The 23,064-nt window shown below is 40.6% G+C and overlaps 1 protein-coding gene across 6 annotated transcripts in view; it reads right to left on the bottom strand.

The window, feature by feature from the left end:
* The window catches only part of FARP1 (FERM, ARH/RhoGEF and pleckstrin domain protein 1), a 205,426-nt gene that overhangs the window by 35,113 nt on the left and 147,249 nt on the right, over positions 1-23,064 (bottom strand). For 5 of the 6 annotated variants that reach the window (XM_032100083.1, XM_032100080.1, XM_032100078.1 and 2 more), the window contains 7 exons: positions 20,729-20,843; positions 19,418-19,565; positions 16,200-16,295; positions 15,517-15,680; positions 13,818-13,886; positions 12,998-13,073; positions 11,098-11,335 (listed from right to left, as the gene is read on the bottom strand). In XM_032100083.1, the coding sequence (XP_031955974.1) occupies positions 11,098-11,335; positions 12,998-13,073; positions 13,818-13,886; positions 15,517-15,680; positions 16,200-16,295; positions 19,418-19,565; positions 20,729-20,843 (906 nt within the window). The remainder of the gene's footprint in view (positions 1-11,097; positions 11,336-12,997; positions 13,074-13,817; positions 13,887-15,516; positions 15,681-16,199; positions 16,296-19,417; positions 19,566-20,728; positions 20,844-23,064) is intronic. The other variant, XM_032100082.1, reaches the window with a different exon arrangement.

Below are 23,064 nucleotides of genomic sequence, written 5' to 3'. Positions count from 1 at the left end.
AATTAACCTGCGTGTGCTTCGATTATTTTCTAAGCATGGGTTTAAGAAGAGAAACCAACACTGGTTGATGACAGTGGCAAATAAAGAGAATGCATTTTACCATGGTATGCCAGATTGGCCCATCAGTGCCAAAATACCTGGAGTGGCTCTCAGTTCCACTGAGCCAGTTTCCTCTCCAGACACTGGAGAAAAGTGCTACAGAAGGGAAAGTGACAAAAGAAGCACAATTTGATTGAAATCTAACTTGGGGAGAGAAAAAAAAAAAAAAAATCTGTGAAATGACAATGACATTTTACATGGCCACAGAACATGAAATTATGGGTTACCTTCCTAGCTTTACACTGTCTCAAATCGCTCCCCACCAACATACACATTCCATGTGCTACACAAAAAGAAGCCAGCAGCTAGAATCAAATACTTAATAGCTATACCTTTGTCAAAATACACATCAGTTGCTTGCTGCAATTTGGTGGTGGAAAGGCACAGAGTGCTGGCCAGCTGTGAGTGCCCTGCCAGAGAGGGATAGGCTGGGCTCTGCCCTCAGCCGCCAGCTGTGATCCATCCCACTCATTGTACCTGCATTACTCTAGGCTCCTGCCACACACAGATGTGAACCCACAGGGACTGAGGGTGGTGCTTATGGGGTGCTGGGCTGAGTGATACTGCTTTAAAACATGGCTCATATCAACGGAAAAACAGTTAAAATCAGTACTTTCCAGTTGATGAAGAAAGTCTCTCCCAGAGGTCAATTCACATCATAGGTGACCTGAACTGCCTCTTTCTTTGTTGACTACATAGGCAGCATAAGATGACTTGAAATCCCTGGTTAGAAACTTTAACCTAACACAGGGGAGCTCCCTTCTTTGTGAGGGAGACAAAGGGGACTCAGTGTATCCTGAAGATACTCCTCCTCCATTCCTTTTCTCCTGAAACTGCGGTATAAAAAACTCAGTCCATTTAGTGTTCTGCATCTGCTTCAAAAGAAACAGTTCCCATCCATACACACTTTCTTAACAGAGAGGAAGAGTACAGCAGCGTTAAGATGCTCATGGGAATGCTCCTTCTCTGTGGAGTACCAAGAAGTGAAAATAACTCAATTATGGAAACCGAGAGAAAACATCAACCATTATTAAAGGTGACTGAAATTCTGCTGGAAAACTTCATGTACCACTTAAGATCTCATCAAGTCAACTCTTAAGAGTTTTATTGCTCTCAAGGTTGTTGTTATTACTATTATTATTATTACAAATTAAAAACACGTTAAGAGCCAGAAAAGCACCTTTCTCAACATCTGGAATGTTGCAGGGCTTATTCTCTCTTACTCCTCCATGGCCTGCTCTGCAGTCAGGGGAGGTCTGTGACATCTATATCCCAGTTACTCAGCTTCAATGTCAGATCAGTGTTTTCTAAACTCCAGTTTGGCAAATGAAACCCAAGTTGTTTCCCCTTTCTCCTTGACATTACTGAGCATATCACTTATGAAGGCTCTTTAATAAGAAAGTATCTGACAGAGCTGCCACTGCTGTGGCCACAGTCTAGCTTAATTTTCCATTTTCACAGTGGTTGCACAGCTCTAACGTGTATCTAAACATTTTGGTCAGAGAAGATGCATAGTACAAAATGGCATGGGGGAGAAGAGAGCACCAGATGAAGTAGCAGGAGTTGTCATATGCACTTCACCAATCACTAAAGTACCTTAGATTGAAGGAGAGTTTAATAATGGTGTCCATCCCTTCTCTCTCCAGCTGTGAACCAGGCACAGTTGTACTGCTAAAGAGTTATGGGATGGAGATTCTGCTCTGTTCTCCCTCAATCAAAGAAATAAATCCCACTGACTTCCACAAAAGCTTGACGGGAACCAGTTCATCAAGCTGCACTTCTCTTCCCCATTAAATGAATCAAGCTGGAGCAGTGGATAGAGTTTGTTAGTTTGAAAAGTAGTTACACAACAGCCATAAATTCACGTACAAACATCCCTGAACGCAGTACCAAAGATTTTGAGGAGGAACGGGAATTAAAAACAAACTCTTGAAGAAATCCAGTGTCTCACACAACCACTAACTCTGCCTGGCTTGAAGAGGAACTTGACGGAAAGGTTCACTTTGACTCCACAGCTTCAAAATGCATGCCCATGGCAGTGAGCAGAATTTGGGAAAATGGTGCACCTTCTCATGAACCAATTTCCTCATATTTAGGACAAAGCATCAGCCAGCAATTGGACAGAACAATTAAACCAGTGACAGTTTTACAGCAAAATACCAGTTAGAATGAGTAAAAGCCTTCAGGTACAGGTGAAACTAAAAATAATAATAATAAAAAAATTAATTCCATGCATACACAGTTAAATGGCTTGACATGCTTACAGTCTCATCAAGCTTGGTGTTGGTTTAGTAGCCAGCAACCTCTCCAGCTGGTAAAGGTCCATGCTTTATTGGTGTACTGCAGTATTAGACAGCGGTGAGTGTGAAATCAGACAGTAACTGCTGTTGGCCTACATCAGGGTATATTCACAGCTTAAGAACAAAGAGTGAGCATTACAGTCTGGGAAGAATACAAGGTCACTGGGCATCAGTCCTTTGTCTAGCCTTGATCTCTCCAGACAGAAATAGAGCAACCTACAGAAGGTTTTCCTGTTGTACCCGGGGTTAGGGTTAGTTTGCCTTTGTTTGTCTTTAAACCAACATGACACAGTGCTACAACAGAATTGGAAACCTTCAGCCCCCATGTAAGCTTATGCCACAGATACTGTCCATTCCAACAAGACATCCGACCAGGACTGCAGTGATCCTGCTCACGAGCCACGGCAGACGGCCTCCAGCGCTGGGTGCAGCCTTCATTAGGAAATGAAGGGCAATCTGATTGTGCTCAAGGGAGCCCAAATGCCCTGGAAAAGAGACCTTCTCCCCTCGCTTCCCTCTTCTCTTTTGCCCCTCAACATGGTGCGGTTTCTCAACCTGAGAGTCACAACCTGGTGAGGGTTTTCATTAATTCTGAGGCAAGGAGTGCTCCATGAGGCAGGATCACTGTAATAGGAGGTATTAGGTACTCCGAATACAAAATAGGCATTTTGGCAGTAAAAGGACATTGAGACAGTGCTCCAAACAATGCAAGGAACAGAAGATACACCATGCTTTGAGGATAGACAGAACATTGAAAAGGCTTTTTCTCCCAGAGAGGTACATGCTGACAAAACAGTGCATACAATGAAACAAAAAATGTTTCTCTTTAAAAGGTATTAAACAAATGACAAAAATGAGAATGAAGTCCCCAGCATTGTCAATTTTAAAAACTAATTTTTACTATCGAGATTTATTTTTTAAAAATCTGTGCATGTGCACACACAGAAATCAGGAAAGGGCTGGGTAAGTGAAACACTGCCAAGCTTATGAACTTTTGTTAGTGGGTCCAGGTAAATTTTTTTTAGCAGGAAAAGGGAAATATAAGGATTCAGCTAATCAAATATTTTTAAGTGCCTCATGGAAAAGCAACAGGCATGAGCTCTAACATTCTCTGAACTAAACAGAAAGAACTAGCTCTGATCTTGCTGAAAACCATCAAAGGCAAAAGCTTGTTCTCTTCTCAAAACAAGATCTGCAGCATTTTAAAGAAAGCATCTAATCTAATTTTAACAAGCTTGAAAGCTCTTGAATCAGAAAGCATTCATTTTCCTTCAACCTTTCATGCTCAGTCAGTGACAGCTGTATCATTACTGCCTTTAGACTTGATTTTTATCAGTGTGAACTGTGGATTTTTATGGTTCTCAGGGGCCAAAACTTTACCGAAAAAATCATCAACGAAAATTATGTCTTAAAACTCTAACCATTCTTGAGCAAACTATTTACCATTATGTCATGCAAATTTATGATCCTAAGGTCTTTACCCCCTTTACTGTAATAATGCCACCATTATTTACACACATACTTGTGAAAATCATGCCTGTGAATACACGGCTCAGCCAGGCACACAGGCTTTCCAGATCTCATAACATTTAGAAGAAAGTGCTCACTGCTTTTAATAACAAACAACATAAACCAAGCTTATTCTACAAGCTCTTTATAGAACACAGAATTAGAACAAAAGACAAAATACTCTGCAAAACTGCTACATGTCACACAAACTAGGATTTTTGTTCATATGATGCCTTTGATTTTTAAGCAGAAATTCTGTATTTTAAAATACCAATGGCACCACACAGCCTAACCATAACACAGAAGATACCTTTGCTCAGGATGCATATGTTGCACAACAATCATTTCCCTTACAAATAAGTAACTAAGATATGTGCCTTTGTCTAGGCGTATTTCAGTAACTATAGAAACTACTGAAACAGAAGAGGAAAGATTTTGCTAATGTCAGTTTCCTAGGATTTAAATTTCCTTCCTTTCCAGAACCTGACAGTACGGGCAAAATTTTTCCTAATGTAGCTTGACTGAAACCAGAGTCTGCTGCTACTCACATTTGAGAAAAGTTACACACCAGTCTAAGCTTTGGGTCCTCACGACGTTAACACTGTGCATCTGCCACTTACCATCAGAAGACCCACAACCATCATCATCAAGTAGGAGACACCAACAAGCAGCTGGATTTCTGAGAAAATGACTCTTCTACCACTTGTGTCTGACAGCAGCTAACAAAAGAAAGGCCTACGTATTAAAAATTGTCCCAGAAGATTCAATTTCCCTCATGTATTTAGGGTTTCTCTTATTTTTTATGGGGAAGAGGACCGATCCCCTAAACAAAGAAGGAAGAGATGAGCTGAAGTACACAGAAGCTGCCTTAAGAAACTATTCAGAGATAGAGAGAGAAGCATTATTGGAAGACTAAAAGGGATTTTGGCTTACTTCACCTTATTACATGCTTGAACAGAGAACCTCTTTCCTTCACATTCACTGCTCTTTCCAGCTGGTGACAACCATGCTGCTGAATGACAGGGATTCTCCAGTGATCCACATTTCTGTGCACAAGGCTGCCAACACCCAACTTCCTCAAACGTGTGGAAGTCAGGAAAAACTTGGATTGCTAATTTGTTTTTCATCATTAGAAGTTAAAATGCAGCAATTAAAATCTCATTCTAAAGTCGCCTCTGACAGCAGTCTAACAACTCATTAAGATAAATGAGATTAGTTAAACAAACACGGAATTTGACAGAATTTATAGGTCAGGCATCTTTTTTTTTTCCTGTTAAACTGTTCCAGAAATAGCCACTGTTCATGCTAATTGCATACAGATCATACTAATGAGATCTGAATCACTGGTTTTACCAAAATTCAAAATTGGGTCTGCTTCATCAGTTCAACTGATCAACGTAATTCTTGCTCTTTGAGTATCCTATAAAACTACTGGGAATTTAAACCCTCAGAAAAAGAGTGGAAAACATACTATGCCAAAGGGAACTGTAAATAAATAGGGCTAGATATTTTTTGTGTGCTTAAGATGTTTTCTGTTCTTCTCGTTTCCTTGTCTTCCTGACCTGGAGCTCCCCAGAAGAAACTTCTAGTGATTACAGAGACTCTATGTTTGTGTGTTTACTGTGGGACTGAAGAAGACAGAATTTAAAACCTCTCTGCTTCTTAGTGAAGAAAAAGAGGGCCTACAAACAGCTTTTCGATCTCTCACCCATTTTGTATTTGACTTTCTCTGGTCACTACCAAGTACCTGCATGTACAGACAGAGAGGTCAGAACAAGAACTTCTGGCATCAATGCTCCTACTTCAGAATGAACAGAGCTGCTTCAACTAATAAAAGCCTCACTGCAAACAAAAACCTGTCCTACAAATATTCAGGGGAGAAAATACAGGTCCTGAAGCAGTCTGGTCTAGTAATACTAGCCCCATTTAGTGAACTAATTCACAAACCATTGTTTTTTCACTCTTTACTGGATTCTACTGATTACATTCAGCATTACCAATGCTGCCCTGCGGAGAAAATTCTTTCTAGTTTTGCATGCCCTTTAATCTTGAAGAAAACTAATAGACTGAAAGGATTTTTCAAACTATTGACATGCAACTCTTTCATTATGCTCATTTGCCTATAACTCAGCTCTGTATAGCCTACATAAAGTAAATGCAAATACAGCAAACCTAAAAACTTTCAGTTACATGTTGACGTTTTCCACCTATGGGAATTTCTCTTCCAGTTTTTCTTTGATATAACTTGCACTTAGCATGCCCTGCAATGGTTAGTGGGAATAGCCTGTTAGGCAGGCTCTGAGCCATGGATGAAATGGCAGCACTTGGTGTAAATCATCTTCAGAGAACACTTCTCTCTTGTCATGCACAAGGAGTACATTTGCTAGGGGATATGGACTGAAAACAGTGCAGTCTAGGCCGTTCAGATATCGATTATTCAAAGCTCCCTACCTGCAATATCCTATGAGGGTCTTGGCTCCTACAAAAACTTGCCACTCTCCATCTTTCCTTCATCTATTTATTGACAAATCTAATATCCTGGGTCACTGAGGAAAACTAGATTCTAGGAAAGGTTGCCATGAAAAAAAGGAATTCCAGAAGATCCCAAGAGGACATCACAAGTTTGAGCTGCTGCTGAGTAGGCAAAAACTTAATATTGTCTGACATGACCTTTCTACTGCCATTGTAGAGGATGGCTGAATGTGGTCAAGCAGTTGGAATAGCAAAGAATGAACCAGAGGGCCTTTTATCCAGAGGTTACCTACATCTGCACATTATTACGGACAAACCCCTAACTGCTTTTGCAACTCATCTCCATTATTTATCCAACTACATGGGCAGCGTTGACTCATCAATCCAACAAGAGGCTTCCTCCACATCCTCTGCAAAGACAGGAGATGGATGATTCAGGACTACACAGCTCAGACTAGACATAGCTGCTCAATCTTGCTGGGATTCAGCTGCCTCATTTGTAGCAACTGCCTAAGGATATCTGGGCACTTGATGAGTATGGGACTGAAAGTTCATTATTAACAATAAAAATTTCAGAACGGTGAATCAGAAGTACTATCAGCCACATCCCAAAATCTACTGGAATTGGTGGGAGAGTCTGTTAGTTACCCTGTCTGTAATCACCTGCTATACTTGAGACAAAGATAAGCTTAGATCACTGTTGTTGTCCAGTGTATTCAGATTAATAAATGCTTGCAAGAACTAACTAGAACTGACAAGTTCCTCTTACCATGAGCAGTTTGGGAACCAGGACAAGAATTCCTCCATCTCATCTCATTTGCAGTCTTGCCCTAAAGGTTTCTGTTCTTTTCTGCAAGGTCTTTCTGACTGCCCCACAGAAACAAATTCCCAGATGACTTCTAAGGGACCTGATCCTGTATGAAAATGTCAGATTAAAACTCCTTTCTCACTTCACCATTCTTGGCAAGGGCTCAGATATGAACCACATGTCTGGTGGAGGAATTTGGCCCACAGACTGCTTTTAATTAAAAGCTTGTCTATTGATATTAAATGGAGTTTCACTGGCATTACAATGCTGCAGAAGTAATTAATCCTAAATGAAATTATTTCCTATGTAATTTATAAACTTTACTTCTTCTAATTGGAAGAATTCCAAGTGTTAAAACAACAACTACTTAAACATTCAAAGCTGAAAAAATGCCAGATGACAGAAAACAGAGAAAAATCCTCATACTGCATTTTTGAGGATAATACTGAAGTGGGAAAAGAAAAGCTGTTGAGATACTTTATTAGCAACTAGATTAAATCCAGTTACCCAGTAGGTCTGTTCTTAAAAAGTTATAAATTCGATATATTTGTAGGCATACAAGAGAAGAAACAGGCCTGGATACAGTATCTGAAAGGATGCAAAATAGTAAATGCTACTTATAAAATTTTATATTTACTTAAATCCAAAGAATGTGAAATCTATTCACTTTTCTTAAGTAGCAGAAATGACTGAAAATCCTTCTTTTGCTACAAATCCGTTACTTGTACTCTAATTTTACTGGCTAATGAAGCAATTAATTAATCTGTCCAAATTGCTATTACTTTACTTTATACTTACTGGTACTTTTACTGCACAGGCAATAAAAAATAAATCAAAAGAAGAGTCATGCACCCACTTCCCCATGCTCACACTATCTGCTGATGCGAGCTTCAACTACTTATATTTCATCTCATATAGTGTGAACTTCAAGGCAATTATTTTACAGCTATTCTAAGTCCAAAACACAAACCACCCTCTTTTAGAATCATATACAAGCAAACTTTTCCCTAATTATCAGTCTTGCCATTTGTAGAGTCATGCTTTTAACTACAGGAATAAATGCGAGTATTCCCTGTCCCCAGAATATCGGTATCTAAAGAGATGCTTTAAATCATTCCTGGTCAAGAATGAGGTATCTAATCTCTAAGAAAACCAACACACTAAAGGAGATGAGAGAGTTAATACTTATATTTACACAAAGATATATTTTACCTGCAAAACAGTAAAGTATATAACAACACATGCCTAACTAGGTATATTTTTAAATATCCTTCACTCCGATTAACTCTGTTAAAGTGTGCATAGACCAAGGCATTAGAAAAATTAAAAAGACTTCTTATTTTATAATTTTTGTAAAAACAATCTTGAAAATTTTATATTGTCTAAATTTACAAAGTCCTGTCGCTTTTTCATCAGTACTTATGTGAATGGATTCATCATTGCTACATGCATGTAGTGCATGGTGCAGATCACTGGAAGTGACCTGAAGTTCAATCAATACTGTCATTCATCACTTACAATTCTGGGATTTATTTCCATACTTCCACAAGAAAAATATATAAAAGTTAAAAATAAGGCCAACCATAAAGAGCACATCTTGTCTCCCAGATCTAATAACTATAGGACACGTTCCATGCAGAGGATCTTTCATCTAGATTTTCTTAATTAACTTGGAGAAACTAAAATCAGATTTTATCAGGATACCTTAATTCTCAATACTTTTAGCCTGTGAAAAGGAAGCATACACAGAATTAGTCTCTTTGTCCTTTTGCCCATATCCACTCTGTGGACAGAACAGAAGACAATCAGCCTGGAACACAGTTACTCCTATCATTCTCTTGTGGATGAAAAATTTCTGAGGTGGCACTACTAAAAAAGTAGCCTATGACAGAGTAATTGGATCCTGCACAGATAAAAGATCTTTTGTGATCAAAGCAAAAAATAAAATTAAACAACCACCATCTTCAAACCACTGACCACAGAACTTTGATGTCTCTATAATAATTTCACTGGAAGTATAAGTGATTAAAAAATTTCTTGCAATATATCTCTATATTAAACTGATAAAGGATAGAAGGGATTGCCTTGCAAGTAATACTCATACCACTCTTCATTAGAACTGTTTTGATCAAAGTTTTTTTCACTTGAATTGTATCTTTCATCCTGTTCTCTTTCTTGCCCAAAGAAGAGTTTGGAGTTTCAAAACCTCCATCACCAAATCAGCCTGTTGAACTCACTGAAGAAAAAGACAATACTGTCATTTTTCCTGACAATACCGTTATCTTACACATGCCTGATTTGTACCCTCAGTTCATCAGAGTATTATAAAACGAGTTATGAAGATGAGTAGACCAGACATTCTTGCTGTGAAAAAATTTTCCAGCATATTTCAAGATTTCAACAAGTCTTGGTCTTGAACATCAAGCTGCCTGCATTTGGCCGCAAGTTTGTTTTTTTTTCTCCTAACTCTGTTGAGGCACTCATAAGTTGCTCTCCTTATATGGGAGAGGAAAAGGATTGTAATAGACATACAAAAGAGCACAATGTACCTACTTGATTTGATTGTTTGTTTTGTCAAAATAACTAGTCAAATATCAAAGAAGCTACAACGCATACCTAAAACATGACTTCATACAAAGAATGAGTGACTGTATAAAGAGGTACCTAAATCAGTAATAATTTTCCTCTCCTCCTGCCTTTCAGAGGAGACGCAAACTGTTAAGCATCACTGAGACTTATTACTGTGTTCTAGCATCCTTTCCCTCTGGCTGGTCTGTACGACAATAATGTCTGAAATAGCCCATGCACTGAAATAATTACCAGCCACTCATCATGAGCCCCAGGAGATGCAACCACTCCAGTGAGCAATCACAGTATCCCCTGGTCTCATACACCCTGGTCCCTAGCAGCTGAAGACCTGCACACCATCTTCATCACTGAGGCCAACAGAAACATCCTCCTCTACCTCCTCATCAAGCTGAAGGCTTCCAAAGGAATACTTATTTCTAGGCATGGGAGACGAGCTCAGCACAACAGGGTTTCCAAACACCAGGGGGTGAGTGAAGGGGTTAATGACTTCTGAGTCAGAATCACTGGATTCCGTCCCACTGCTGGTGGAGCCCTCCATCATCTGGATTGCACCCATGTGATCCATCATGCCACTGGCACGCAGAGACTGCATGACTGGGCTTTGCTTTGACTGTGCCCCCACTGGCATACCATTGGCCATCATTTTGCCTTCTGGAGAGGACATCTTAGCCACCCCACCTCCTTTGCAGTATCTCTCTGATCCATACTCCTGCCCAGGGCTTGAGGATATCTGGCTTAGGATAAATGGATCTGTAACTGACTTATTGCAGAGATTTGGGGTTTTCTGTGCACGAGGCCGTTGAGAACCTGGAGAATATCGGCAATACTCATGGCTGTCCTCCTCCCCGGTCCTCACCCTGCAGTCGTGCCCATTTTCTGAGACATAACCCTGAGAGCCAGTTCTACTCAGGCTCATGTTAGGGCTTGACTCTTTGCTACTGGGAGGCAATGGAGTGGCCAGCGGACTACGGCTCCCCGGGCCTCTAAACATTTCATCAACCAGAGAGCTATGCCTTGGCATCCTGGGGCTTCCCCCAGTGTAGAAGGAGAGATTAGCTGTGTTATCATCAAGGTACTCTTCAGAGAGATACTGGGAAGACTTTAGAGAAGCTGAGGAATCCCTATATCTAGTTCTATTGCGATTTTCATCTCTGTAGTGAATATAGGCACCACTGGTCAAATCACCCTCATAATTGTCATTTGTTTGGGAATATGACCGGGTTATTTGTCCTCTGAGGAGATCATACTCGCTATCTACATCACTGCAGTCAATGAAAGGAATGGAGGTGCTGCTGCCATGAGCAGCCCTGGAAGCTGGACCTGTGCTTGGCTGCTGTGATTGAGGTCTGTTCTGCTGCATCCTATCCTTAGCAGGCTCCTCTTCTTCCTCCACTGTTGAGACCACTGCTCCATCCACCTTTCTGCCTTCCTTTGGACTCTTCTTCAAGGAAGGGCTCTTGTGCTGTCCAGTGTCTTCTGTTGAAGCTTTCAACTCCTTTCCTTGCCGGCAGCTCTGTACTGCTGCAGCATCATTGTTGTCTCCATAAGCTCTAGCACTCTGGAATGATAATAGAGGGAAGGCAAGGGGGACACAAAGGAAAAGACAAAAGGGGAGGGAGGGTGGGAGGAGAGAGGTTTGGGAGGGACGGGAGCCAGAGGGAAAAGGCTACGTGTAATTACACACAAGAATTTTGCACTGCATCTGCAGCAACATAGGAATCTCTTGAAAACAGAAGAGGTAACCCAAGCCTCAAATAATTAGAATTTAAAAAAGAGGTTTCTGATCTTGAAGAACAGAAAAAAAATACATAGGCTAAACAAGGAAAGAGAAGGCAGACATAATGCAGTGATAATGAAATAAGGGGTATTTAAGGTGTTACCATGCTCTAAGGCAGCCGTTAACACTCTAAGAACATCAACCTGTTCACACTACTCTGAGAAGTTGGAGGAAAAGACAAAAACATAAGACAAATTCTGCACAGCCTACTTAGATACAGGAGAAAAGTCATGTGTGGGCTTTTGAGCACCCCACATTCACTTGCTGGAGCACACCTGCCACCAGTTCTTAGACTGGCTTTTCTGCCCAGAAGCCATGCTCCATCTACCTGAGCTTGTCTTAGCAACATTAAAATGCTACAGGCTATTTGAAATGGGCCCCATCTACAACGAATTTCTCTGAAGTTCCTGAATTTGCAGAAAGGAGAGAGCCTGTGAATATCAAAAGGAAGTGAGGCATGGAAGGTGATGGTTCAGGTAGCATTCTTAAATGCATTAACCTAGTAGCTTGCTCCTGACATTTAAGCTCTACCTAACACAAAGTTACGTGATCAAAGGTTCACCGCCACAGACACAGATTAGCACAGAGGAACACTGGCAGGTGGAGAAACCACAACAACCGAGTCAGGAAAATGCAGCTTCCTCATCTGTCTCCTCTGAAGGCTGTCTCAGGAGAGCCATCAGCCCATATGTTTGGTGTGTTTGGGATGCCAGCAACTGGAGAGACCAGAGCCAAAGAGTGGAAGAGGGTGAGGCCACTGGCACTGTCTGTGCTCGTGGGAGTGCTGTTTTCTGTGTTTACATGTGTGGCTGACTGTGTGGCTGTGTGTACATGCACTGTATGTGTGTATTCATGTGGGTGCCTATAGTGAATACATGGTCAGCCTTACTACCAGCTGGACCTGGGAACTAGCAGCTGCTGCAGACTGTTGGGCTTTTGGACTTGTGAACTCCTAACACATAGCAGCTATCAACATAAGATAAATACATTTGGTATCTACCAGAGATAATGGCTTAGAAGGCCAGAGCTGCAATTTTTGTGAGGAATTAACTGTTCTCCTCCCTTGTTAATACTAACCTAACACCTTAAAATGGGCATCCAAGACCTCCCAGCGAAGAAAAGTAATTACACTTCCCCCAAATGCAATAGCCAGCTACAACCTAGGACCCTGGCAGCAACACTGAGGGTTGCAATTTTTCAGATGGTCATTAGTACAGCTCAGACAAGCTCACCATTTATATTTGTCTGGTTGTCTGTAAACAATGCTGTTTGACTCTGCAGAACCTAAAGCTTATAACACCCAGGGCTCCTTAGCTCCCAGTTAAATGGTAAATGAGCAGAAAACTATGCTCCTAGGGTTTCAAAACAGCAATCAGTGGAGGGTAATCTAACAAGAAATGCTTAAAAGGATTTCATTTCCAGGGTTTCATCAACATCACTGACTTGTTTTGGCACCTCTGTATGCTGTTCTGAAGGCTGTGCAGTCAGACTCCTGATGGAATGAATCTTGCTGTGTTTCCTGGAGATAAAAGGAAAATCACGTAAAGAGCTATTTCAGGGTTTTTTTTTCTACAAACAGGAATCAAGAGACATGCCTCTTTTAAAACAAAACCTTTGAATAACAGCTTTCATAAAAGTTTGCTCCAAAACAGAATAACATTCCTCCTTTCTGTAAAATTTAAATGTGCTATGTGTTGCAAGCCTACCACTGTAAGAATAGGGAGAAGCACTGAAGCAAAATGGTCTATCGGGTAAGCATGAACCTTAAGCAATGGACTGTTGTCATGGTCTTTGTGGCATTTTGGCCATCACTTTGAGCTCACCATGAGCATGATGAGTTCAGACAGAATTGGCTCTAGCAAGCTGGAAGAGTTTCAGTTTCCCTGGAGACCTCTCCCTTGAGCTGGGCTGTACTTTTTCTTACTTTCAGTTTTATTTTGAGCTGAGTACGTCTGTTCACATACATTAACCAAATCCCAGCAAAGAGGGTGCAAATCAAATTGGGAGAAAGTTACCTGTGATAGTAGGACGCTCATTGCTGAAAAAACGATTGAAGACTACTGATTTTTAGTGAACTATAAGTTATGAAACTTCTGCCAAAACATTCAGGACCATGGGGATATTACACATGATAAACTGTCAAACCAGCAGAGAAGGAATTTTTTCCTTGGACTGATACCAAGATCACAGAATATAACTAACTGGAAATCATGACTTTTCTTAGATTATAACATATTTGGATAATTAATTTATTTCCTCTCACCTTTCAAACTGCACTTTTTTGTGCCCTCCTTCCTTAACATAGTCAAGAACTTGCTTCTGAGTCCGACCACTGGAAGAAAACCAGAGTTAAAGTATTTAATACAATATACCACCTGGCCATCATAAACATGTTTTTTGGTTTGCATATAAAGCCACAGCAACCAGAAAAGTATTTGTCACTATCAGCAGAAATCCATGTTAAGATCATACAGAAGGGGACATGGTCAGATACACAAAGATTTTTACCATTTTGCATGTTACTTGCCTCCTTTTTTTTGCTATGGAGCTACTTTTTGATGCCATTTCAGAACTGCTTAAATTCAGTTGTGTGGGCCCTATAGGGTCCTACATTACTGGGAAGTCACTACAATGGAAAGTGAAGCAGGGGTTAAGCTTTCCTCTCATTAATTAATATATTCTTGAATCCTTTTTAGTCAAATGCCAGCTTTATCTGATATCAGTAAACCCTGGAACCAAGATGAAACCTCCTGACATGCACTTCATGACTTAGTTGCTACTATAAAACACACCTTTTCTGCAGAGATTTAGGCTGGAAATCCCTTTCTCCCCTTCTGCTACAGGGTGTGAGTGAAGCAGTGAGAATGCCCAGCATTGTCTACTGTGGAAAGCTATAAACTCCAAAGCAAACTGAGAGCAGCACAGGAAACCCACACCTCAAGAACGATCAAGTGAGAGCCAAATTCTTCCAATTCATTAGCGGCTTTCAGGGCCTGAAGAAGTTCCTGAATGTAGTAACAGTTCACAGTGAGTAGAGGATGTGGCTAAAACCTGCTTTCCAAAGCCTGAGGGAAGTTGAATGCACCTACAGTTTTCTATATACTGAGGCAGAAACGTAACAAGTTATATATCTTGTTTACCCAAAATAGGTCCTTCCATCTTAATTAATTTACTTTGCAGGCAGCAAACTAAGTGGGAAGAGAGGTAGAATGGCTATATATACACTGTGTTCTTGCACAAGGCATCTAGAGTGCATCATTCATTTCAGCAAAGAGCATTTATGGCTGTACAGGTTGTATCAGCTTCACAAACAAAATAAACTGTATGAATAAAAGGATTTCCCCCTGGCATACACAATGCAATATCTACAATGATGCTTCTGCCAGTGTAAGGAAAAAAAACACCCAACACAGTAACCCAATTATTAAAAGCTTTCCTACAGTTCTAAGAATACTGCAGATAGAGCTGGTCTTAGCAGAGGTGGTCATCTCCCATAAATCCTTTGCAAGCATAAATGTCTCAGCATAAAGACAATTTGTTGCTTTTAACTGCATAGAGATGGGTTTTACCACAGGGACATACAACAAAAATACAAATCTCTACTCTGATACATAGGAAAGACCCCATCCTAGGAGCAGAGGATTCAAAGAGTCCCAAAAAATTACTAGCTAGTGTTGCTTAGGACACAGGTGAATTTTCTTACGCAAAACCATCTGGACCCTATATACTTTATACCTTACCTCCAAAAAGCTACTTTGCAACAGCTAGTACAAAATTAATGCAGGGTTTTTCCCTACAGCGTTCTTTGCAGTGTTTTGGCTGAGAAGATGGAATGGAAAATATAAAGGAGCAAACTACAATGTAAAGAAGGTGAGCTGAAAATAACAGGTTTAATCCTAGACCATTATGGATGTGATTTTGAAATGGAGAGGCAACAAAGGTAGAAAAAATGCATGTCTTACCTGAACCTAAATGAAGAACCTCTAGAAAAAAGAACAGGTTTAGGCTTTGGTTTAGGTTCCTCAAAAAGCCTGAAAAAGGCATGATGCTCCACACAGATCTTCCAGAAAGACTTGCAAAAATCTCGACTGGCCATAAGGAATTCCAGGGTGTCCTGGAATGAACTCTGAAAATTGGGATAGCATTTGCAACGTAAGCTAGTAAGCAACATAGATTAGAGAAATGCATTGACAAATCAGGCGCTACGCTAAAAAAAAGCTTCTTCCCAACTTACTGGCTTTCAGGCTTAACAGGCCCTATCCTTCCAACTTTGAGACATCACCAGTCTGCCTGTCAGTATCAAAGCTATTGCTCAAACTTCCTTTCACTGACAAATATGACAGAGATAAAGCAGTGGTTTGAATGTTAATGAGAAGAAGTTGTTTACATGCTATACCTTAAGAATTGATAGAGTACCAAAGTCACAACCAGAAGATGACTCTGGGACATTCTATTATGATTGATTCAGTTTACATGTCCTTTGCTAGGACTGCTCACCAGAGATGCCAGGTTGATGTGCACAGTACCAACAGTGAACATAAGCAATTAAAGTATTCATGAGGTGATAAAAACCACGTGCAATCTGTGAGTAGAAATTTACCAAATAACCTTTTGTCAACTTCATCAATTCCTAACAAGGACTTACATTCACATCAGGCCGTAGTTTGATAAGAAAACGTTTCCTCTTGAAGCTCAGCTTTCGAACCTTAGCCCAGTTGAAGGCATTGATCTTGGTGTGACCCTACAGAGAACAAAGCCAGCTGGGTTTAATAATTTCAGATCTGAATGGAAAAATCTAAACCACTAAAGAAAGCTTGTCATAAATTAATCATCTGTTCACTTAACTTGAAATGATGGTACTTCTTATAATTCTTCCTCTGGTAATGCAAACCATAAACATCTGGTGCTATGACTGAAGGCAGGCACTTATGGTTAAACTCTTGCAATACAGGACTAGGTATAGTGAGTTACTGTGAAAATATCCAACCCAGTATCACAAGACAGAGTGCACCAGATTCTGCTATCTTGTGCCACTATGCAGATTCAAGATTTTCTGTGGACTAAATCACCTTCCAACGGTGCCTCGCTCTATTTCCACCAGTGACAAAGAATGCAGACATGTCACCTCACTTTGATGAAGTAGATTTCCTCCCTCTTTGTGTGTCTGCAGCACAAAACAAATATCCCTTTAAATATTGCTTAACTGTGGAAAACTACAAGTTTTGTATTGGAAGTACAAAATACTGTGTGTGTTTTGACCTTTCATAGGGAGTACCAGAAGCAAAAGCAATCTAAACAAATTATTTGTCTCTGAAGAGCCACAAAATGGTTTTCTGGGAAAAAGCAACCAATACCATAAGCAAACAGCAAGAAGGAAATTATTTTCATAATACTCCAACTCCCTGCCACTACATCATTAGCCCCTACCCTTCAGAAGTTTCATTCTTAATCTATGTCAGCAGGTAATGGGGGTGTTATTTTAAAATATTGCTTACAGCAGTTTGTTCAATGAAGACTTCAATACAAGTATTCCTAGAGCACAGCACAGAAGTTTCAGAGAACTACTACAGGATTGCTAAATGCAGAAAACCACATTGATTTGGGCGCCATCGCCAGACAGCTGTAGGAGTAATGACAGTGTAATGATCTCTGCTAAGTCAGCCAGCTGTCTTAGAATCACATAATTAATCTACTTAAAATAATCAGCAGCACTGATACTGATTTCTAAATAAATGGCAGACTTTAAAATAAGTCTGACTACGGCTTATGCCGTTTGTGAGTGAACCTTTACTTTCATTGGGGTCATTCTAAGGAGATCCTCATATTTCAATTTCTATCAGTTATAACCAAAATAAAAGTAAGAACTTAGCCCTTGACCTATAAAGTGGTTGAAGGACATCCTAAGCCCAGTGACAGACGCCAATTTCTGGGCAGACTCCAGCAGGTCAGGGCCCGACTTCCTTTTCAGTATTCAGTCTTGGAGCTTGACCCAGTAAAATTTCCAAGCTTTTCAGAAACTTTGAAAACAAAACAAAACTGTTTTGGAAGTTCCAAACACATTAGGTCAAGAAGAGATGACTTCAGACCTTGACAAATCAACCCTCAGGCCATCAACCTGCAGCTACACTTTACGGAAGGATCCCAGCTGTCTGCTGGGACTCTGAGGTCCATGCTGCTTTCTGTGGATAGATACTTCCACCTTGAAGACAGTCTTAATTTATAAGTCTTGGCAATTCATTAATTCAGCTGATGAAAATGCTGTGGGGGAGCAGGGGAAGTGTTGCTGCCTGTTCTGAGCTTCCCCTCCCCTCCCCAAGACACTTGCCTCTGCCACGTGCTCCGAGCTCCTTTGTTCCAACCACGGGCAAAGCCAAATGTAACTCAGACTCTTCAGCAGTGTCTGATGGGCCGCTCACCCCTGGTCCGCCCCCAGTCCGCCCCTTTCCCCTTCTCCCAATAAAAGAAGGGCACAAGACGGGGCCCATCCTCTCTGGCTTTGCAACTCTTTCTGCGAACGTCTCTTGTCACCTGTTTCTTTTTGAAAGCATCTAACTGCGGGAAATTAGGCGACCAGAGAGCTATATTTCTCACTCTTTGCTTCTGCTGGTGGTATCAGCTTTGCAGCTGATACAGGTACTGATTTTAGAGCTACTGAAATGCTGGATTGCCCGTGCTACCTCTCTGGGTTGCTCGAGGCTTTCTAAGGCATTGAACTACGAGCGCTAGCCGGTAAAAAGCTGAAAAGATACCTCTCTCAGGGAAGGGCCCGAACATACAATTGCTTGAGTTACGTGCGTTTCTAACAACATCCTAGTGTTCTCATGCTTCAACCTATGCTTCAGTTTTGGGGTTCTACTACTACCTCACTTAAAAAGATCAGGGATCTTTTTAATTTGCTGCCTCTTTTTGGTTGGTTGGGTATTTTAAACTCTGATCTCACAGCAGTTGGGTCAGACATTTCTGGACTTGTTTGTTGCTGTTACTTTTCTTTATGAAAGGACTCAAAGTACTTTGTAAGGCTGGAAATACTAGTATTTTGATTATAGTCAAAATGTTAAAATGAATAGTCTTTTTAGACAATTGTAAAAAGGGATATTTTGAAGAACAGCTTACTGACTGTTTTTAACACAGAGTGAGGTAAGCATCTAAAGTGAAAGCAGTTGACACCAGCTGACTACCTGTAGTTTCACAATTGTAAAAGCCCAATTTATTATTTATCTAAGGGGAACAGCAGAATGAGAATTTGATAAATTTACTAACGATGCTTCATGAATATTTACTAGACTGACTGGGGTAGGAAAGGACAGGAAAAAAACAGAAGGAAAACACTTCGGATCTTTAAGGGAAGGAAGTAAGATTCATGGATTTAGCAAAGGTACAATGGCCAAGGCTGGTCAAGAAAATTGTAAGAATTCTAACAAAGTAACACTACAGAGAGCTTGTATTTACTGCCTTCATCCTTCTGCGTGGATTCCAGATGTCTGTTGTTTTACTTGTCTCTGCTTCTCACCCATTTAATACGCACTATGCCTGCAAGACCTACCTGCTCCTACATGTAGGAGAAGCCAGCATAACCAACCTGCAAACTGTGAGCCACGGCCCAGTTTGCATCTTGAACAGCACATTGTGGATGCAGATGGGGTTCTACACTGCACATTCACATAAGGTAGGAGTCCCTACCTAATGCAGGACCTAATGCAGCTACAACAGGTTTAAGATCATCCCTAGAAAAAATTTTAGAAGTTCCTGCCTTTTCCCAACTGAATACTTGTAGACATACATGGCTGAGTTCCTGCATTCTTACTGCTGTCAGAAATCTCTCTGCTTTATGAAGTACAGAATCATGTCCCGAGCAGCTCTAACCTGAAACACCAGAATGCCTGTGTTGGCAACAGCCAGGTTGATTTTTGTCCCCTCCCTGTCCTTGGCTGGATGCAAGCGTATCCCGTACATCTCCAGCCGACGGGCAATCTCCAAAAGCTGGAAATCAGACTCTGCTGGTGTCTGTCCCCTTGAGAAAGAAAACAGAGAACACTCACAAGCTTGTCGCACCTTTTAATAGAGATCAAGAGGTCCTCCAGAGAACAAAGAGACATTTGATCAAAGAGACTGAAAACTGTCAGAGGTATAGTATCTGTATGGTTTTTTGCTATGTCTCCAGACTTGTACCAGCTAGAACAACAACTTACTCTAAACAAATATCAAAGAACACACAGATTTTACAGTCTATTACAAATTTTGACTGCTCCAGTTCTGAGACACTTGATACAGCTAGATTTCAAACCATTAGCTCTAACAGAATTTACTACCTCCCTTTGTTTTTTCCACTGGAAAACATGCCATATTCCTAAAAAAAAATCATGACTGGAAGCATGCAATGATGCTATTCATTGTAAAAGGGAATGTAATACCACAATGAAGTAAAACAGGAGGCATTAAAACCTTACCATAAATCTTGGGAAGCTATAAGCACCACATTAATTGTGATGAAATTACGCAAAGCTTTGATTATTACTGCCGCAGAAATCACTACCACTCACCTATTATTCAACCTAGCTCAAAAATGAAACTGTTCACATCTTGAAGTGTTCTCAACAGCTAAAAAATACTTTTCTGTGCCTTATTGGTACTTCTGTTCATATTCTTCCTAGTACAGGTCTTTCCTCCAGACATTAGGATACAATTTGCATTATCATCTTGAATTCTGCTCCCCCAAATCCCTAATTCTGCAAGTACTCTGTGCTTTACCTAAAACTATCACTAAACCCCTTCTTCAACCTATCTCAAAATACAGCACAGAAAGGTTGAAAGGCAACATTGTGTCCTTGAAAACAAAAGACTACTGTCAGAAGTGCCTGACTGATCAGTCGTGATTTGCAATCATACCTGCATGCACAAAATCAGCAGTGAAGCATTTTGTATGAAATAGACTGTAAAATAACAGCATGCTTGAATGAATATCGAATCAATTGCGCTTTGAACATCTTGTTATGACGATGGGAAAAAGGCAAGAGTAACCTTCAGAAAGTTCATAGACTTTAACAGTTTCTGAGAAGCAATGTTTGAGAAACTCAGAGGTCCAGACCTCTTTTGTACTTCAGATCTAGCATATACTTACAGTTAGAACAACTCTGCAGAAAAAGAAGGCCAATAATAAAACCAAAAAAGTCTTACATGTGGTTACGGTGAAATTCCATGATTTTGTCTTCTAGTGCTTCTTGATGAGGTATATACTTGTTCTTCGCTAAGTGTTCACGATCTATGGTTTCATCAAAATCCCCAATCTCAGCTGTGGAGAATATTAAGAGAAGTCTATTAAAACACTTTATTGCATCTAAATAATCTGGTCAATCCAAAAGACCAGGACAGTTGGGAAGAGGGCAGAGAAGCAAACGTAGTTCCTTGCAACCTGTGTCATGGTTTTATGATTCAGATTCCCACTACATTATCTTCCACACATTACTCTCTTCTCTTCTGTGTTAGTATTCAACATGAGAGAAGAAGCCCAAGGATTTCTCCCATCTACCACAACCAAGTAAGTTGTTGGATGTCAACTGAAGAGATGAAGCCATCAGGGCTACCTTTACTTGTGTGGGGGATAAGGGCAGGGGTAACACAGAGGGCAGCACTAACTGAGCAGAACTCATCCATCTCTCTCACACTCTCTCATGGTGCTCAGCTGCCTTTCCATGGAGCAGCCAAACACCAGCTTCCTCTCCAGACCCATGTCCCACACAGTAACCTCTGAGAGAAAGTCAGGAAGATGGTTCTGTTTGCTTGTTCGAACACAGGCTTGTAATCCACCTCATGGGATTATGAAACATTTGTCTTCCTCTAATTCTGCAGCAGTATGAGACACATTCTGTCTTCCTCCTCCTCAAAGCTGCTTCCATCTGTTGCAGTTATTCAACACTGTGTGTGCAACAGTATGGCACACCCACCTTCCATTTTGCAGCCCATTCAGTGAAATTTCCTTTTTATGGCAGGTGTGAGGGTGAGGGGCAGGCAAACTATCTGTGGGTGCCAAATTACTATCTTGTTGCCTGCTATTCTTGGAATGTCTCTGAGTCTTGCTATTAGTTTTTTCACTGAACAGGCATAGCAGCTTCTGCCTGCAAACCTGATGGAGTAATAGCAACATCGCTGCAACAAAGGCTGCTACCTTGGCAACGCCAGGGAAATTAAAATACAGTGCCCTCAAATTAAATGCAGGTTGCAGTCAGACATGTTGCTACACAGTTGACCGAGGATATGACAGACCCAAGCTCAGATACACCTGCTTCATCCTCACCCCAGTTCCGCCCATGTAAATGAACCGTTAATCCAGTTCTGTTCTAACTAAGTATGTTCAGAAAGAGGAAAGGTTTTAGAGCACATTTAAAATGCTGTATTTCTGCAAACTGGGATCAGATGTACCTTAAATGCAGAGGGAAAGCAACAGCCTTGTGTAGGCACTGAAAATGAGGAACCAAAGCATCTAAGAATGACAGAGCAGTAGCTTTTTTGACCCAAACTGCCTGCAGACACATGATGACATTTTTTTGCTTTGAAGGTCAGAGGTGGAAAAGAGCTGAAAGCTGAGACTCCCTGATTTCCACCCCCTCATTCACCCCATCTGTTCTCAATCATTTCTTAAAACGGTAGAAATACTACAGAACCTTTGAGAATTTCCTTTTTTAAAATTGTCCTGTTTATCCCCATCTCAGAAACAGCTCTCTCCTTCCAATTTTACTCATCCCAGACTCACAAATCTTCAGGGTCTGTTTTTAATCCTAACTCAAATAAAAGGCAAGTTTCTGTTCTTTATTGAAGCCATAAACCCACCTAAGTTTGCAACACCTCAAATAACATGGGCCTGGATTCTTCAAAATGCAGTTCAAAACCCCTATGTCTGTGTACACAGATGAGCTTAACACACCTCCTGCAGGGCTTTTTTCAGAGTCAACAGTACAGAAGACTCTTTCTCCACCTCTACATGATTTCTAAAATGTTCTCAGCATTTTTCGACTGCTAATCCATTACCCATTATCAAAATTGTCTAATTTTAAGTTACTGCTGAATTTGTTCTCTCTGACCTCATACTCAACAAGCTTTTACTTCCCTCCTTACCCTCCTTTTCCACCTTAAATGACTTTCTAGTAGCACTCCGTTGAGAATGAGAGGAAGTTATATTGTAAATATTGTCAGCCTCACATGTAACTATTCTTTAAAATCTTTTCATGTGATTTAACCAAAGACTTGTTTATACTGCTGATGGTTTTTCTCCATCACTTACCTTGCAAGTGCATTACATCATGCTGTATTCTGTCTGTAGTAGCATTTCTGGTATGTCTAACGCTTTGTATTTCAGCTCTTTTCCTCTTACCACGGAATCATAGAACTGCTTCATTTGGAAAAGACCTCTAAGATGATTGAGTCCAACTGCTAAGCCAGCACTGCCAAGTCCACCTGTAACCATGTCCCAAGTGCCACATTTACATTTATTTTAAATACCTCCAGTGATGGTGACT

This window comes from Corvus moneduloides, chromosome 2, assembly GCF_009650955.1.
Source record: "Corvus moneduloides isolate bCorMon1 chromosome 2, bCorMon1.pri, whole genome shotgun sequence".
Taxonomy (NCBI): Eukaryota; Metazoa; Chordata; class Aves; order Passeriformes; family Corvidae; genus Corvus; species Corvus moneduloides.
Note: the sequence above shows the minus strand (reverse complement) of the source record. Positions and strands in the feature narration are given on the sequence as shown.